General features: G+C 39.6%; 2 protein-coding genes across 3 annotated transcripts; both read right to left on the bottom strand.

Annotated features, from left to right (window-relative positions):
- Positions 1-41: 41 nt before the first annotated feature.
- LOC306863766 (vesicle-associated membrane protein 2-like) lies at positions 42-9469 on the bottom strand. The gene is made up of 5 exons (XM_079407316.1): positions 9172-9469; positions 6539-6644; positions 6283-6441; positions 5893-5944; positions 42-3111 (listed from the first exon to the last, which is right to left on the bottom strand). Coding segments are annotated over exons 1-5 (336 nt in total). The 5' UTR covers positions 9174-9469; the 3' UTR covers positions 42-3094.
- Positions 9470-12306: 2837 nt separating this feature from the next.
- On the bottom strand, positions 12307-18053 carry and3 (actinodin3). 2 transcript variants are annotated; one of them, XM_079407668.1, is made up of 6 exons: positions 17876-18053; positions 15854-15993; positions 15679-15733; positions 15557-15598; positions 15269-15411; positions 12307-13142 (listed from the first exon to the last, which is right to left on the bottom strand). In XM_079407668.1, the coding sequence occupies exons 2-6, from the start codon at positions 15863-15865 to the stop codon at positions 12513-12515; spliced, it is 882 nt and encodes a 293-aa protein (XP_079263794.1). In that variant the 5' UTR covers positions 15866-15993; positions 17876-18053; the 3' UTR covers positions 12307-12512. The 2 variants fall into 2 exon arrangements, with proteins under 2 accessions (XP_079263794.1, XP_079263795.1); XM_079407669.1 differs by having other exon boundaries at positions 18017-18053.
- Between the last annotated feature and the right edge of the window lies 1 nt (position 18054).

The following is an 18054-nucleotide window of genomic DNA, read 5'->3' as shown; positions in this document are numbered from 1 at the left end:
AACACGAAACAATACAGATTTGTTTGCCTTTTTTCTTCTTTAAACAGCTACAAAGAAATAGTTCCATGTTTAATATTCAGCATTACAGATACAGACCTAAAGGAGAAGTTGTGCTATTATTGTTCAGATATCAGGCCTGGGGATGCGTTCATCAGATTGTGGTTTCAAATTCCTTATGCTGTTAGCAATCACCTCCACTAAATATTCAAGTAAAATAAACATAGACCTGAAGAGAGATAGGCGATTTCTTGTTTCCTTTTCCTGGATGAGAGCTTTTAAAAACCAGAGATCAAGGGAAATGTTGTCCCTTAACCTGTTTTTGATGGCAGTTGGCAGTATAAGCAAGATATAATATGATCTTTGGTCATTTTTCATTAAAATAGCTCAAAGTGAGTGGGACAAAGGAGTGAACGAGCATGCGGGGATGGAAAAAATGAAATGAACTAAGGCTATCTCCTTTTAAAGAAGAAAAAATTAATGAAATTAAAATTATTAAGAGTTCAAAAAATTGCAGTTCAAACAGTAAGCTTTTCTTAATATGGAATGTAAAAACACACCGGTGGAATAATTTCTCTAGCCCCGCCCCCTGTCACAATCAATCAGCTAATCTATGCCCTCCCCCCTGTTTATGCAAGCAGGTTGCCACGGGAACAGCCTTTCTTTACCTGCAGCGGTCTAAGCAGCCTAATCTGTCAGGATGAAGCTGAAATACTCCACACACACACAAAAACACACACACACTACGACGGGCGGCTAGAAACTGAATCATGTGTGAAAGAAAACACGCTAATGGTGCTAAGTTGGAAACGTGAAGAGGAGGAGGGGGGTGTTCACATGCAGACACACACTTCACGCCTGGCTCACTTTTTGTCGACAGATTGGGCGGATGAGACTGAAGGGTGATGCTGATGGAGGCGTATATACGCACAAGAGCAAACCAGGAAGAGCACAGTGGAAAAAAACAAAAGACAAGAAAAAAACATCCCCTCAGGTGCTTGGCAGTGTGTAAACTACAGCTGAACTCAACAAACAGGCACACAGAGAGGTGGATAATAGCAAGGGACACAAAGGTGCTCGCTGTGCACATGGCAGCAGCATCAAGTCCTGAACCAACATCCTCCCTTTCATGCCTGCTTCGTACATGAAAATATAATAGAATCTATATCTAAAATTAAAAGAAAGACTAAATTAAAGGCAGTCTCTAGATTTAAGAGAGAGAACCACAGCTGTCGAACCTATCTCACGTTGAAGTATTAAGGTCATTGCACACAGAGTCCAAAATTTTCGCACATTAAAAAATAAATACGACCTCATGTTATGTCAATAACGTTTACACACTGCCTCCGAAACTTTTGTCCGTCATAAAAAAATTCGGATCAGGTTCGATTTTCTGCGTTTTCGCATCCGTAGCATGCATTTTGATAGGAAAGGATGAGGAATACGAATACCTGCAGTCTAACCAGTTTAAAAGCGCCATCAAAAACAAGCTTTTTGTGCATGATACTATTTCCACTTTTCGGCCTTGAATCTCTCTGGGCTTCAAAATCTTTACCAGCAGAATGAATCAGGGAATTTTGGTCCTGATTTGCAGTTCAAATAGCACTAACACTTTCATATCTTTTCACTTAGAGTGCAATTGACCCTTGTGCGATTAATTACTTCACCATCCCTGTCAAAACCAACCCAGCAGGCACACAACGTCAAAATTACGTTGATATTTAGTTAAATTTCGGTTGCGATGTTGAGCGACACAAAAATTCAGTCAGTTGAATGTCTAATATCAATGCTAATTTGATGTCCAATACCGACGTCAGCTGGCATTGATATTTGTTGTTTTTAGGTTGCGTAACGTTAAGTCAACGTCAAATTGGCTTCGAATACTGACGTCAACCCAATTTTCATTCTTAACCAAAATGCAATCTGTCTGACGTCATTTCCGACGTTAACCTGACGTTATTTTGACGTCTTGTGCCTGCTGGGTAGTTTGACTGTGCTTCAAGTACTTGAGGTTGTTTAAGACCTATTTTGGAATTCTTTAAGATAAATACACTTACTTTATTTGATAGACAGCATAATTCTACACTGCTATTAAGGAATGTTTAAGAGATAAGACACTAAGGACCAGTTTCACAAACGGGGCTTAGCTTAAGCCAGGACTAGGCCTTAGTTAAATTAAGATATTTAAGCAACTTTTACAAAAGTGCCTTAGAAAAAAAAATTAAGGTGTGCATTTTGACACAGAACAATGACACTGACATATTTTAAGATATGTCAGAGCAAGATATTTTCAATTGAGACAGCTCAAACATACATTTTAGTCTGGGAATAGTTTAAGCCTTGTCTGTGAAACCAGGGGTAAAAGCATTAAATTAAGATAAACATCTACAGTCAGAACTGTGGCAGTTCACTAAGAGAGTAAGAATTGTTGGTGAGAAAGGGGGTTGAGGGGGCAATGTGTAGGTCTGAGTTAGAGTGCATGTGACAAAGAACAAATTGGGGATATTGATTTAGTACCTCAGTTAAGGGAGTCTATCGCTTGTGCAAAAATACACCAAAATTCAGTGAGCAAGAAAGAGTGAAATAGAGCGTGCAAGATACAAACACCCAGATTAAGAGGCAGTAGTTTAAACCTGAAGCAAAATAAGTCTTACAAAACTTAAAAAAATATACAAATGCACACTCACACACAAACTACAAAAACCATTATATCAGAATAAAACTCTACAAAGAACATTTGGAATATATACCGTATAATCTTATCATATTCTAAGGGTTGTGATTTTCTTTTTTTATCGGTTGTCACAAGTAATCAGGAGTTTGGAGTATGAACAGTATTTCAGAAAAGCCGGAGGTATTTACAGAGGAGACATGGCCACACACTCACGGACAGGACGAACGAGGAGTGACAGGGGCCCAGCTGTGAGGCAGTGGAGGCAGGGGGCAAGGGGGCTCAGGAAGGGGTGGATTTAGACTCTTTTAGGGCAAATAAATCGATTGTTGTGAGAAGTCGTTTTTCTCATCTTTTTGGGAGGAATTTGTCTGTGGCTTGGAATTGGGCGTTCATGAGCTCAGAGTGGGGTAGGAACGTCGTACTTTAGGTGCTGAAGTACACTGTGAAGAGAAGCAGATCAGGTTTATTGTCAACATTCGAGAAACAGTACGTAATATGAAATATAATCTTATAAGGAGTCACTCAAAGTATTTTCTACTTTAGCCACCTTTTCACTATCCAAGACAAAGGACAGGCTGGAAGTCATTCATTTCTAATGGAGAATAGTATGGGAGAGGTGTGGAGTTTGATCAAATGTGTATGCCGAATTTTCTGATGTAGTTTGAGCTTTGGAAGCACTAAAATATTTGCTGTTTTGCAGCTAGACTATATGCCACAACATTAGATTAGTGAAGATGTGAGTGAAATTTACCAATAGCTTCCACTAAAACCTGTAAAATGGGCAGTTATGAATAATTAAGTCAGAAATTAACTTATAATTGTTCATTTACATTGATTAGACTTTTTTTTCAAACATATTGGCTATAATTTGTATTGTGTGGATATATTCACACTCATTATTCATTCATTTTACAATGGTGAATAAGATCAGTATAACAGCAGATCTTTTAACATTCCATGTGACTGCCACTAGGGAGCAAAATGTGACGATTGTATGAGAATATCGGAGATAGTGGAAAGGCGGTTTTAATTTTAAAGGAATATTCTGCGTTCAACATGCAGTTTTCGCTAAAATTTTGTACCTGTTTGTGAAATCAAACACAAATACCAAGTTTACTGTAAAGAGTGCTTAAAGTTTGCCGATTTTCAACCAGCTTTGTATTTTTACAATGTGTACTATTTCTTCATGTTAACTGTACTCAGATCTCCCGGTTTACTTGTCAGCTAAAGTCCGCTGGATGGCGCAAAATGCTAAATCTTTTGACAGCTCTAGGGCTTTTGTTAAAATTACAGATTGTATTTATACATTTTTATAGCCCCACCTACAGACAGTCAGATTGAGTTTAGTGAATCATGGGTGTTGAAGCTCCCTACCTTTTTAGCACACAGCCCTCTTTCTATGTTTTTGTTAGTCATGTAGCACTGATTTTATATATATTGTGACGAGTTGGCTGCCTCCCCCCTTATTATCATCACCACCCCGTCCCGTATTCGCCACCCTTCACCAGGCTCCCGACGGGAGTGGGTGTGTGAGAGAGGAGGGACGCTGAAACAGCTAGGGCTGGCGGTGTGTGATAAGGCGCACCTGATCTGAATAGAGCCTCATCACCGCCGCTGTTTAAATACCGAGCGCGCCTCTCCTCGAGAGACCGGTCTCTTCCCCGTGCATGCACGCTGGTGTCCTCGTGGGTCCAGGAAGGGAGCGTCGAGAATGGACCGAGTTCCACACCCGCGAGACGGCTGACGGGCCGTACTATCCCACGGAAGCACCGCGGGCCGAAGAAGGACGAAGCCGCTAGAAGAAGCCACCGCCCCTCACGCCCCAGTCCCGAGAGGGGAGCGCGTGCGACTGCCGGACTCCGCCCCTTACCTGGACCCTTCCTTCCAGAACACTGCCTTCCTTCACAAACCCCGCAGCACGACGAGGACACCAGACCCCCCTGTTTATTTTTGGACACTTTAACCCCCTTTGGACACTTTATTTGATTATTTTGTTTAATAAAAGCCTCTCCGAGGCCTGTCGCCACACACACTGTGTCTGTCGTTTGCTCCACCCGCCACAGTGGTGGAGAATGCGGGCAGGCGGAGCCTAGACAGCGCAGTTGGGTAACACCTGACGACATCATCCCCTCTCGCTCGCAAGAAAGTTCGTGGAAACCCGCACTGGGACGGAGGAACGACGGAGACAGCCTCCCAGCCACCAAAGGGGTAAATGACGTTCCTTCTTTTTGTCATTTACCCTGTGGTTGGTTGAGGCTGTCGACTGATACCTGGTTTCTCTGTCCCGGTTCTGGTGCGGTGCGAGAGGGAGAGTTGCCCGGAGAGGAATTCCTGCAACGCCCACTCCGACCGCTGGAGCCTGGTTGAGGAAGGTAGCACTCCTGTGTGAGCGCCGGCCTGAGGACGGGGATGCTGCTTGGGGAAGGGGGGGAGGGGGGTGACGAGTCGGCTGCCTCCCCCCTTATTGTCATCACCACCCTGTCCCGTATTCGCCGCCCTTCACCAGGCTCCCGACGGGAGTGGGTGTGTGAGAGAGGAGGGGCGCTGAAACAGCTAGGGCTGGCGGCGTGTGATGAGGCGCACCTGATCTGAATAGAGCCTCATCACCGCCGCTGTTTAAATGCCGAGCGCGCCTCTCCTCAGGAGACCGGTCTCGTCCCCGTGCATGCACGCTGGTGTCCTCGTGGGTCCAGGAAGGGCGCGTCGAGAATGGATCGAGTTCCACACCCCTGAGACGGCTGACGGGCCAGGATGCCGGGCCGTATTATTCCCCCGGAAGCGTTGCGGGCCGAAGAAGGACGAAGCCGCTAAAAGAAGCCGCCGCCACTCGCGCCCCGGTCCCGAGAGGGGAGCGCGTGCGACCTGCCGTACTCCGCCCCTTACCTGGACCCTTCCTTTCAGAACACTGCCTTCCTTCACGAACCCCACAGCACGACGAGGACACCAGACCCCCCTGTTTATTTTTGGACACTTTAACCCCCTTTGGACACTTTATTTTATTATTTTGTTTAATAAAAGCCTCTCTGAGGCCTGTCACCACAACCACTGTCTGTCGTTTGCTCCTCCCACCACAATATTTATATATATAAATGCCTTTCTACTGCATAGCCAAGATTTATCTTGCCAGCAGCAAATTACCCATATAAAAATTCATTTCATTTTACAAACTAATCATTTCTGCATTTGAGAACAGAATATTCCCAGAATATTCCTTTGCTTACCAATGATTATAATGAGGACAATCACGCATATCACCCCCAGGATAATCATCATCTAAAGAAAAGAGGCAAAAAGAAGGAGAATGAGTTAGAGAATGAGTTAAGTCCCAACATTCAAACATTTCTTCCAAAAATGTGTCATTATAAACTACTTTTTGTTTTGAGGTATTTTTTTTATATTATTTTAAAATATACAATTTTAAGCAGTGAATAAAAATAACACCATGTACTTATACTGACAGCTAAAGATGTTAGAATGACACAGGACTTTCATTTCAAAGCGGTATACTGATTTGAGATTTACTGTTAGCTATTTGCTTGATTTAGATGTGTTGCTATGAAAATCCATTGCCCTTTTTCAGCCTTACTGGAGGCACTTTTTGTGTTGTTTACCTTGGCATTCTTCCACCAGTATTTATTCTTGAGCTTTGCAGCACTGGTCTCGAATTGTGAGGCTCCAGCCTGCAGGGCATCAGCCCGATCATCCAGTTCTGACAGCTTCTGGTCCCTCTCCAGAACCTTGTCTACGTTCACACGCATAATGTCCACCACCTGAGAAACGATGAAGGTGACTCTTAGTAAACTGTGTCATAAACGTGTGAAAAGGCACTTATAGATGAAAGAAGACAAAGAGATGTGGTTCACTCACCTCATCCACCTGAGCCTGTGTCTGTTGTAAGCGACGGTTGCTGGTGAGGTTAGGGGGCTGGTTACCACCTTCTGGGGCGGGGGCACCGGCAGGGGCTGGGGCAGACCTGCAAACCAACATACAGGCATTTGTCAAAACTTCAGTATCACTGGGGTGTATTATTAGTCCAGAACTTACAGAATCTATATACGAGAAATATGAGGAATGTTTGCTTGCATTTCTTATTAGAATAGTTCTTGTTTTCAAATTGTGATTACAATACAAATTCACTACTAAATTAGTTAGAATAAAAACCAATTTGATTTGTCATAATCATCATGTCATTATTTAGTTAAATATAATGTAGCTGTTCCCTCGCTCGCTTGCTGTTTTGTCTTTTGTAAAGACTGTTGTGAAACAAAATTAAATATATTTTAATTGAACTGACAGAAATGATAAGTAAACAGGGATTTCTGAAAAATTCTCCTTGCTTATGCCAATCTCAGCCAGCAGAGGAAGATGAAACTCTGTATAAAGGTCACCTCTGAAGGATCCCTGGACATAATCCCTGTTTAGTAAGAAAGGAAAGACTTTTTCCAACTGGGATTTTTTTATATATATATATTTAAATGGAGTAAATGAGCTAGGCGTAAAGCTTACCATATTTTATTCTTATTTACCAGCCTTTTCATTCTCAATTACTTCAGCTCCATCTCATTTACAATTGTCTATATTTAGACATTAAGTCTTGGCTCCTCTCACCTTCACTGACATGAAAATATTGATTTGCACTTTATTTTGAGTGATGTGTACCATTTTAATAGTTCTTCTAGTCAGAACATAATAGTAACATTCTTGCAACTCAAATTTTTATTTTCACATCTAAAATACATTGAAACAATTTTTTGTCTACAATTTGACTTTAATAAATTAAACTATTTAATGTAATAGTGTTGTAAAATTAAATGTAGGCTATTTGTGTGAAATGTTTTGTTGTGAAATCTATCTATCTATCTATCTATCTATCTATCTATCTATCTATCTATCTATCTATCTATCTATCTATCTATCTATCTATCTATCATCAAAGCATAAGAAAGAAGCAGAAACAGGCTTTAAGAGGAAACAGTCTGTGAACACAGGATTCGATACTAAATTATCCGAAGACAAAATTTGAATGTAGCCAATATCTTAGTAGTCTGCACTGATGCTAAATTTCTCCTTTAAAACAAAATGAATTTGATGAAATAACAAACCAAACATTTGTCCTGTGCTCTTATGGCCTGGTTATGCAAGGCTATTTTTCCAATGCCAACTGACAAATTCCACATGAATAAATGAAAAAAACATTTTACACTAATATGAGGTTAAATAAATTGTTTCTGGACTGGTAAAGGCAGGGTCATGTGAATGACAGGGACAACATCCCCACCCCCACACTAAGCTTGTGTAAGTCTCTGTCATTGTTGCGTCACAATCAACATACATTTTATTAAATAACTGCACCAGTTGTTTACATTACTAATTGATACAAAACTGTTTTTATGTAAGCTAGAACCTTAAAACAACAGAATGGTCATGTCAAAATATCACACTCCAGGCCTAGCGATGCTTTAACAGAAGCATACAATAGGGGAGGTAATATGGACATATTATTGAAGCCTCGATTATTTAAACCAGTTAAACGAGCGTGTCTAGGAAATACTAGAATACACGGCCATCTTTCCTGCAGAGGAACACCTGCGCCCTTTGTGCCAGCCATTTGGCTTCAGTCTAACCAAATATCAATGAATATAAAGGCCTGGTTCCATAGAAACATCTTGAATGGGTTAGAGAATCATATAATTCGAAAATGTCATAAATTGCATCGCCCCCTTTGCCTGAACGTGAGCATATGACGGTCTTTACCAACCCCCACGACTCGCGAGGAATATCACGCCTCTAGTTTACAGCCTGCGTAAGGGATTTGTTTTTTTATACTATGCGAGGTATATTTTTCATTAGCTTTATGTAAATGGAATTCGTTAAAATTGATATCAGGCCAGGTTTGAAATACAGTGGGCCTTGGGCTATTTGAGACAAATCCCAGTGGGTTTTTGAATTGACATCACAATTATCATAGGGACTGGGATTTGGGTGGACAACTATATTAATTGCAATAGCCTACATAATGTCATAAATTATTTTCATTCTAAAAGCGCGCGACCAATTCCAGCCAAACCAGTCCAATCCGGTGTCTAGGCGTGAATCTGCCGCTGTTGCTCATTCCAAACACGAGAATAAAGCCAAAGACGTCTATATGATAAATACACTAGTTCCTTGACAGCAATTTACTGTATAGATGCAAATTTAGTATGTAAGCGGTAGCAACTGAAATGGAAAAACATTGGCCATTAGGAGCCTATTTATAGACTATTATCTAGCAACTGCTCTCGTCAGAATTCAGTGGGTCTCGTGAAATACGCAGTATTTATTGTACAATTAAATATGAACCTACGGTAATATGGATTATGATTATTTTGTGCGTAACGTTACATATTATTTATAAAACACGTTCTATTAACAAGTGGCAGCAGCGTCATAATAATCAAGCAGAAAAGGTTCTAAAACGTCATTCAAAACTAGAAAATGAATTGAAATTAAATCATACTCACATTTTGAACCGGGTTTTGTGTGCGTCTACAAGAAGTGTGTGGATGAACGCGCTGCTTCAGCCGTCTCTCCCCGTCTCCGGGATAAATAATGCACTCTCCAGGTTATTCCAGTAAAGCGGTATTACTTAAAGGTTTGTATTTATTTCTTTCCAGCGGTGTGCCGCGCCTCGCTATTATTCCCTTTATAATAAGGGCGCTCTACCGCTACTCTCTTCTGTCACTATGTACACATAACAAATAGATGCTCGGATTAGGCGAACAAAAATGGCTCGTTGACGTCACTCGTCATCCGGGAAGCTGCAGGTTGGAGTCAGTGACCACGAGAGACAGGAGATGGAGGATGCATTGCTTGTTGACAGTATGACAAGACGGGACAGGGCACATTTAAGGCTATCCGTGTGGAACACTTTCAACAGTATATGTAAGAGGACGTGGGATGGGGTTCATGGATTGTATTTGCACAACATGCCTTGTGGTTAATTTATTTATAAGTAAGGATTGCTGAAACAAACAAAATGGCGGTCTATGAAAGGATGAATAGGCTTCCCAGGCTGCGTATGCTCACTTGTTAGTTATCCTAATGGGAAATGATTTCTGGAGCAATGTTATTGTAATGCATCCTGATACCACATGTGCCGACAAAACTATTTAATAATACCTTAGCACTAGAATCAGTAAATATTGTGTGTCTACTCATATTACCTTACGCGGTATACTTTGTAACATATGGCATCAAAAGGTAATTGTATAAAGAGAAAAAGTATTTGGCAGCGGTGGGATTCGAACCCACGCCCCCGAAGAGACTGGAGCCTTAATCCAGCGCCTTAGACCGCTCGGCCACGCTACCGTTAAGAGTACTTATACTCCCTACGAATATATAAACCATGTGTAGCACAGCGGCTCTAGTTCTTAAAATGCTTGTCATTTAGGTTTATATTCAGGCCATATTTAGATTTATACATCATCTATAAAACACGTTTTATTATTTCATTATTTATTAAACTACTGAAGTTTTATTAATCACATATTTTATGATCATGACATTTATTATCAAAGTGCTAAACTCGTTCTTTTTTAAACAGAAACAGAATATTATACATTTTTCAGAGTTTAAGGCATGATTACTTAAACCACTAGATGTCGCTATATGCATGTAGTATTCATATGGTTTCTATCAGATATCGCTGCCAAAACCACGAATTCAAGAAGTTTAAACCTCAAAAATATGTTTGTAAATAGAACAGAGCTGTGAACGTCATTCACTTTAGTTTACTGATCAATTCTGATTGGAGATTTTGAATTACCATTTCTAGAACAGTAATTTAATATTAGTCTAAATGGAACTGAACGTGAATTATTAACAGCAAACAGATGTAAATATGTGTTATTTACACTTTTTGCGAATAAGAGAAATTCACTTCCGTCTGTGGGCGAACACTTAGCCCCTCCCCCTGACTCATATTAGCGGTTTTCTAAACAAATAAACGCGTATTTTAGGTGTTTTATGAAATATAATTGAAGAAACCCTGAAATGGGAACTAATATATGTGTTATTTTTACGGTTACACGAATAAATAGCGAAAAGACCATCGGTTTCCAAATCCACCAATGGGATCGCAGGAAATGCCAGCATGCTATGAGGTCTAAAAGAAACAGAATTTAAATTCTATAGTTTACCTTTTAAAAAACGTTAAAACGCTTCTCTTGTACTAGTCATTAAATGTATGACTACATGTGTACTTTGAATTCTTTTGAACGAGTTAGAATCACAACCATGATTGAAAATACTTGTGCGGTTCACAAAAGCTTTCCGAGACTATTTTCATAATACTTCAGTTGGATGATATCTAACCTGTTACCTTAGAAATAAGGTTTCAGTATATGATGATTGGATTCTATGAGTGCGTGATTATTATCCGTATTCGTTTAGGGACTGCAACCCCTTCGCGAATCCTATCTGAACAATTAGTTATATAACAAAAGTTATTATATTGTTGCGCGGGAACTCCGTGTTAGTTTCGTAAGGTGAACTCAAATTATGATTAAAACATGTAAACACAAAGTTGCCAGTTTTGTCAGTTATGATTGAAAGTGAAATTTTAATGATGCATAGTGCTTTAAGCCACGTTAAAATTAAATGTTTACGGCCACGTGAAACTGTTAGGAAGCATATAGATTGAGGATTTCCTAGAAGCAAGGATAAAATAACATTTATAACCATCCTAACAAATTGAGAGCTGAAATGTGGTAGGCCTACTTTGTTCAGTAAAATAATTTTAATCTTACCATATCCAAAAAGTCGCGCACTCTGCTGTTATTTAAAAGATTAAATAGGCGGGGAGACGTTTTTAATTAAAATATTCGTATTAATCAAGGATTTATTGACTTTTAATGCACCTTATTTCGAAATGTACAGAAAAAAAAACTACTCAGGTTCTTCTGATAACTTAGTTGCGTTTGTCGTTGATGAAACAAGTAATCGTTATGTGTATTCAAAAAAATAACCTTTTAAAGAAGTGCTCGCCGGCGCCGTGGCTTAGTTGGTTAAAGCGCCTGTCTAGTAAACAGGAGATCCTGGGTTCGAATCCCAGCGGTGCCTTTTGAAATGTTCAAATCGTGTTTCTTGTTTATGACTGATAAGAAACTAGATGAAGAGCTCTGTAATGTTTTTTTTTGTTGTTAAAAAGATGACCAGTTGCAAGTTACAAACTGGAAGCTATATTTCTGAAGACGTATCTAAATATAATGGCAAAGTTGAAGTTCTTTGCTCTTTGATATATCCGGAAATTTATAGGAATGTTTTAGTGACGTGATAGTTTATTAATTTAAAATAATTTGAAAACATTTTTGGCAGCGGTGGGATTCGAACCCACGCCTCCAGAGAGACTGGAGCCTAAATCCAGCGCCTTAGACCGCTCGGCCACGCTACCCTATGCGGCCAGCAAAAACATGCTGCATACATGGATACAGTGTTCTAGTCCAGACTCCTAAACGACTGAATGTGAGTTAACGGGCGAAACTATTTACCTTTCAATCACCGTTTTCTTTCTATGACCTGATGGTGTTAATGTGCCCACATACTTTCGTCTGGGATCAAATACACATGAATCAGATAAACAAACCAAAACATTTTTTATGTGACCATATACTTTATTTTGGCCTCAAGACTTGTTTTGTTTAAAGAATACAAATCTAGCTACATATTATAAATAAGGCCATGGTTTAATATATTTAATATGTAATGTGTACTTTATCTTATAAATTATACATAATTTTGATAAGAAAACGTGTAAGTAGGAGTAAATTATTAAGATGCTTTTTTTCACTGACTTAATTTGAAATCAGGGAGCTGGAGCTGCATGGCGGAAAGGATCATATAAATCTTGATTGAAGTCATATGGGTCGTACGTTGGAACTGGAACATTTAGGATTCCTTTGTTCCCCGTTTCCTTTTTCACCTTCTCAGCCGGCAGCGCTGGTGGTGGTTCAATCATCTTAACTGGCCTGGGAGGACTGTCGATTAGGCAGTCAGGGTCCCAGTAAGGATCACAGTCATACTCCATTCCTTTGATAATCAATGGAGGAGGGGGTGGTGGAGGCGTGGATTTTTGTGGTGGAGAAGGGGCAGACGTCACTGGCTCTGAGGCAGTTACAGGTGGAGAGAGCGACTTCTGGACAGGGCTGAGTTTGCAGTTTGGGTGGTAACGTGGATCGCAAAGTACAGGTACACCACCAGTGGGCAGGTACACAATATTTGGCTTGCATCGGGGGTCTTTTGAATTACACAGGTATATAACATCCATCTTGGAGACAGGTGGTAAAGTAGGGGGTGGAGGCTGGGTTGTGGGTGGAGGCGTCGACTTTAGTTGGAGGCCAAGGGTGTTCTGGTATTTGGATGCTTCAGGGCCAAACGTGAGCTCCAGATGTCGCATCTGCTGGTAAAGCATTCGAATTCTGTCTATCTCATAGAGCTGGAAGAGAGACAGAGATAGTTGAACCAGAGAAAATACAGCTTCTTTGTGCATTTTAGGCCCTGTCCACATGGAAGCACGTATAGATGTAAAAATTTGTAAAAATTTTGTATCATATCAGTATTTCGCCCACACGGATCCTGAATTTTGGAAACCGCTACTTTTTAAACCGGGTCCCAGAGTGGATAAATCTGAAAACGACACCCTTTCGTGTGTACACAGATATTTCTTCAGACGAGAAAAAAACAAAAAAAAAAACATCGGATAGGGAAAGCTCTGGCTTTGTGTGGATGGGCCCTTAGTGAACAACACTTCTATTTTTATTTCTGCTGTATATTGCTTGCTGAGGAAATAACTTAAAGGGACAGTTCACCCAAAAATTAAAATTCTGTCATAATTTACTCACCCCCATGTTGCTCCAAACCAATAGGAGTTTGCTTAATATTTAAAAAACTCAAAAGATTCAACAAGGTCATAAAGGCATCATAAAACTTATTCATATGAATTGAGCGGTTCAATCCAAGTGGTGTGAAGCGATGACACCGCTTCATATAATGAACAGATTTAATTCTGGATTTAATCAGTACTTAATTGGTTTAGACCAATTGATATGGATTCATTTTAAGGATCTTTTGGATCTTTTGCATTTTGATTACCTGGACTTTCAATGAAGGAATAAAAAATATCTCAGATGTTGTTAAAAATATCTTAATTTGTGTTTAGAAGATTAAAGGTAGGCGATTTCAAAGTGGTAAGCAATAGCAAGCTAGCTTTGACAGCATAAGATCCCACCCTCCCTGCAAATCACTCTCCAAAGCCACACCCCCTCCAAAACACATGAATGTGCTCCGGCAGACCAGAGGCTAAGGCTGGCCGCACACTAGACGATTTTAACGCTGATCTTAACCCCTATTTGCATCCCCGAATGATCAGGGGGTGTTGCCCGATACAAGGCTTGTCGCAAACGATTTTTTGTCCAAAAAATCCTCTATTGTGTGGTGTCATTACGATTATTTATCTGCTCCCGATCGAGATGGAGCATCCCCGAAACTCTTGATCGGGCTGCCTCTGACGTGACACCCATGATAGCCAATGAGAGCGAGCGAGCAAGCGTCACTTAACGGATGTTGTGTGCTTCTATAGCTGAAACTTGGCAGACAAATACATGCCACGAAAGCAGAGTACATCACCCATATTCTTTTTTTATATTTAGTTTTTCACTGTGAAAGAACGCACGCCAGGAGAGCCAGCTGACAACGCTGATTGTCCACTATTTGTTTTTCTTCTCAAGTCACGTTTGATCTCACGTGTCACTGTAAAATCGTTCCTACAATCATCAAGTTTGTGGTCTCGTGGTCTGGTCGAATCGTCTAGTGTGTGCATTCAGAGGATTGTAAGGCTAAAAATCAGTTGAACTGTCTTTGTGTCTGTGGTCTCCTATGGTTTTAAAATCGTTTAAGATTTGAAAATTGTCTAGTGTGGCCATCTTAACCAGCGACACGATGAGAGACGGCAATGGTGGAGGGTTAAATGCAATGATGTCAGATTACCTCGTGTCTCATTCACCGATGAGAAAACTTTACATGACAAAGCGCAGAATACTATACTACTATAACACCTTCGATTCTCACTCGGTCTGCAACAGCGTAGTAGAACACGCAGATGACGTACCATGTGGGTGCACGGTAGTATGCAAATGCATACATTGACAGACAGGTAGGATAGCCTATAGTAGCCCTTGGATCGAGGGCTATGATTGGACAGACATTTTATGTGCATATAAATACATTAGACCACTTAAGTGATTGCTGTTGGGCTGTGAAGAGACTTTCATCCAGCTCAATAAAAAATGTTTTTGAACCAAATCACCTACCCTGCTTTTAATCAAATTCTTACTTGTTTGGAACAACATGAGGATGAGTAAATGATGACAGAACTTTTGTGTGAACTATCCCTTCAATAACTTAAAAACAACTTAAAACAACATTTTGGCATTTATTGATTAGATCAATTTATTTAATAATAGTCATCATTCATTCAAGAACTGCTATATTGGTGCTATTTACTAGTGGAAAAAAAGTTGTTTTAATAATATAATAGAAAAAAACAAATGTTGTTCTTCTTACCCCTTCAGTGTGCCCAATACTGTTGTAATAACGATAGTAGGACTGAAAGTCTGGATTACTGCGATACCAGTTGGGGTCAGCTGTTCTTCTTGGACGTGCATGCGCCAGAAAATCATGGGCATGTTCAGAGTCAATGCTGACAGCTGGATTAGATGCAAGAGAAATTAGTACTAATGTATGAGTAAAATTACATTTTTGATGAAATAGTCTACAATACGTGAATGGTTTTGCACTGGCAAAAGTGAAGGCATTAAATGTTGTCATACTTTTGAGATATTTCAGTCTTACCTTTGTCTTTGGAGACTTTTGCTAAGGATGTTGCCTGCAACACTGCGGAAATATTAAAAACAGTTAAGAAATGTTTAGCAGAATATTGATTTCTTAAAGAAAAATTTTGTAAATAATCATACCCGGCAGAATTGCCAAGCAGTGCAGAGCAACATAAAGGCACAGCACAGACGTCACCTGAAAACACATATTATATATGTTTATATATCTAAATAAGATCCTATATATTATTTCAAGTATTTTGTTTTACAAAATGTATAGATATATTAACTTTAAGAACTGAATAAACTCACTCACCTTCTGTCTCATCTTTGGTGTCTCTTCAGATAGGAGAATTTCAAATGGCAAAGCATTTAAATACTGGACTAAATACCAGCAATTGCATCCTTACTTTTCATTGGTTGTGAAGATCAAGAAGCTACCCCTCCTTCTTGTACCTACATTTATTTTTTACAGACATTTTAAAATGACTTAAAATAACATGTCACCTACTTTGTGGGCCAAATAATAATAAAAAGCTTATCTGAAACTAGAGGTCAAAAACTTGTAAGATGTATGCACTTATGCATTATGAATATGTTCCCTAATGACTAGCAGTTTTCTTTTACAGTCTCAGTGACCTAAATAGACTTTACAAAAACTAGTCAGAACAGATACGACTACATTTCATTTGATTTATCTTATGGCATAAATCACACCATTAAAGGATCTATTATGTATATGATGTTGTAAACATGCCCTCAGGCATGTTTTTGGTACAGGGTGGAGAAGTCATTGCTTCAGCGCTACATAATTTCAACATCTCCGCTGTCTGGTTTGAAAAATGGCTCAGATGTTTGTTCAGGTGATGATAACATAAGCACCCCTGTGTTTAGAGACGCCGCGTAAAATTAAACCTTTACTCTCACAGAAACAGCTGGAGCTCTAATTTTGGACTCGAGAGCACAAAATACCTCTTAAATCAAATCTTCTGAACTTTTGTTTTGATTTAAAGATTCAAAACAAAAGCGTTTAGTATGTTAATTAAGGAAGGGGGCTATATGGGACAATGATATTTTTGCTTTTTTGTTGCATTTTTTATTAAGTTGCACATGTGGTGGCAGGAAGGCAGAAGGATCAGAACACTTTAAGGCGGAGAAAACTAGTGAGAGGTTTGTTAAACAGGTGTGATCGAGAAGAGCTGGAATCTGAGATATGCAGAAAAACAGAGGGTTTCTGGTGATAATGATCAAATAACAGAAGGACTCAACATTAAGGTGTTATTGCACAGGTCCCATCCAGCCTCTGTACACTCTCATCTTCATGATAAATAATGAAAAATGATCCTGTCATAACTACACTCTACACTGTGAACACACACACACACACACACACACACACCCTCCCCTATGGTTGCCAGACCTTTACAGTAATAGGTAACAACAAAAAAACTACACTTACAATAATAAAATACAGCCCAGGTATACCAAAATACTAAAATCTGTTTTCTACATTTCTGATGACCACTTTAACAACATGATCAAGAAAACCTATACCATAAGAACCATAAATTGTCACAAACATGCACGGTGTCACGTACAAGATGCTAATATAATGCACTAAGCAGTAGCCTAATTATGCAACATAAAATAGGCTATAACATAAAACCCTAGTTTAACTGTTAAGACAAAACTAAGAAGGAACATAGTTATTTTAACAGGATTCTGAAAGTTATAAGATGACTTGCTCTATTTTACTTTTTCTCTCATGTACATTTAACAGTGTCTCATAGATCATTGGTCTCAAACTCGATTCCTGGAAGGCCACAGCTCTGCTCAGTTGAGCTCCAACAATAATCAAACACACCTGATTCAGCTAAGCAAGGTCTTCAGGATCAATAGAAACTTCCAAGCAGGTGTGATTTGGGGCTAGTTGGAGCTGAACTCTGCAGAGCTGTGGCCCTCCAGGAATCGAGTTTGAGACCACTGCATTAGATCTATTAGTTTTTCAACGAATTAACCGCTATACCAAGGAGAACCACAGCCCTGCAGAGTTCAGCTGCAACCCTAATAAAAACCTAGTAACCCTTCAGACTCTGACAAGCTTGTTCGGGTGTGTTTAATTAGGGTTGAAGCAAAACTGCAGGGCTGCGGCTCTCCAGGACTGACGTTTAAAGTCTTTTACCGTTAAAATAACCATTCACCCTTCAGTGCAGTCATTCAGATATGATCAATGTTTGTTAAAGGTAACCAGATTTTTCAGATTTCAGTTCTAAACATTTTATCTGAAGACACAAAACAAGTAGGCTACTTAGCAGTATTGCGTTTGATGTTTTTTTACCTCATCCACCTATTTGACATCCTCCAGCTAGACTTCTCCGTGAATAAATCAATATAAATACATTCATATAAATATGATTCGCACGTTAAATCACCCTTTTTTTGTGATATAGTGTGCATAATGTTTTGCGAGTTGCTTTACTTGGTGTCGTTGCCAAGAGACAGTTCACATCCAGCTCA

The sequence above is a fragment of the Barbus barbus genome (assembly GCF_936440315.1).
Source record: "Barbus barbus genome assembly, chromosome: 45".
Classification (NCBI taxonomy): Eukaryota; Metazoa; Chordata; class Actinopteri; order Cypriniformes; family Cyprinidae; genus Barbus; species Barbus barbus.
The sequence above is the reverse complement of the archived record's forward strand: the minus strand, read 5'-3'. Positions and strand labels throughout refer to the sequence as shown.

What these genes read in the sequence shown, in the direction of transcription:
- LOC306863766 (XM_079407316.1), bottom strand. An exon ending in CACAGGCTCAGGTGGATGAG is followed by an intron (nt 6,442 to 6,538) that starts GTGAGTGAACCA and finishes ATCGTTTCTCAG; the next exon opens with GTGGTGGACATTATGCGTGT. An exon ending in ACTGGTGGAAGAATGCCAAG is followed by an intron (nt 5,945 to 6,282) that starts GTAAACAACACA and finishes TCTTTTCTTTAG; the next exon opens with ATGATGATTATCCTGGGGGT.
- and3 (XM_079407668.1), bottom strand. An exon ending in CTGCTTGGCAATTCTGCCGG is followed by an intron (nt 15,599 to 15,678) that starts GTATGATTATTT and finishes ATATTTCCGCAG; the next exon opens with TGTTGCAGGCAACATCCTTA. An exon ending in GTATTGGGCACACTGAAGGG is followed by an intron (nt 13,143 to 15,268) that starts GTAAGAAGAACA and finishes TCTCTCTTCCAG; the next exon opens with CTCTATGAGATAGACAGAAT.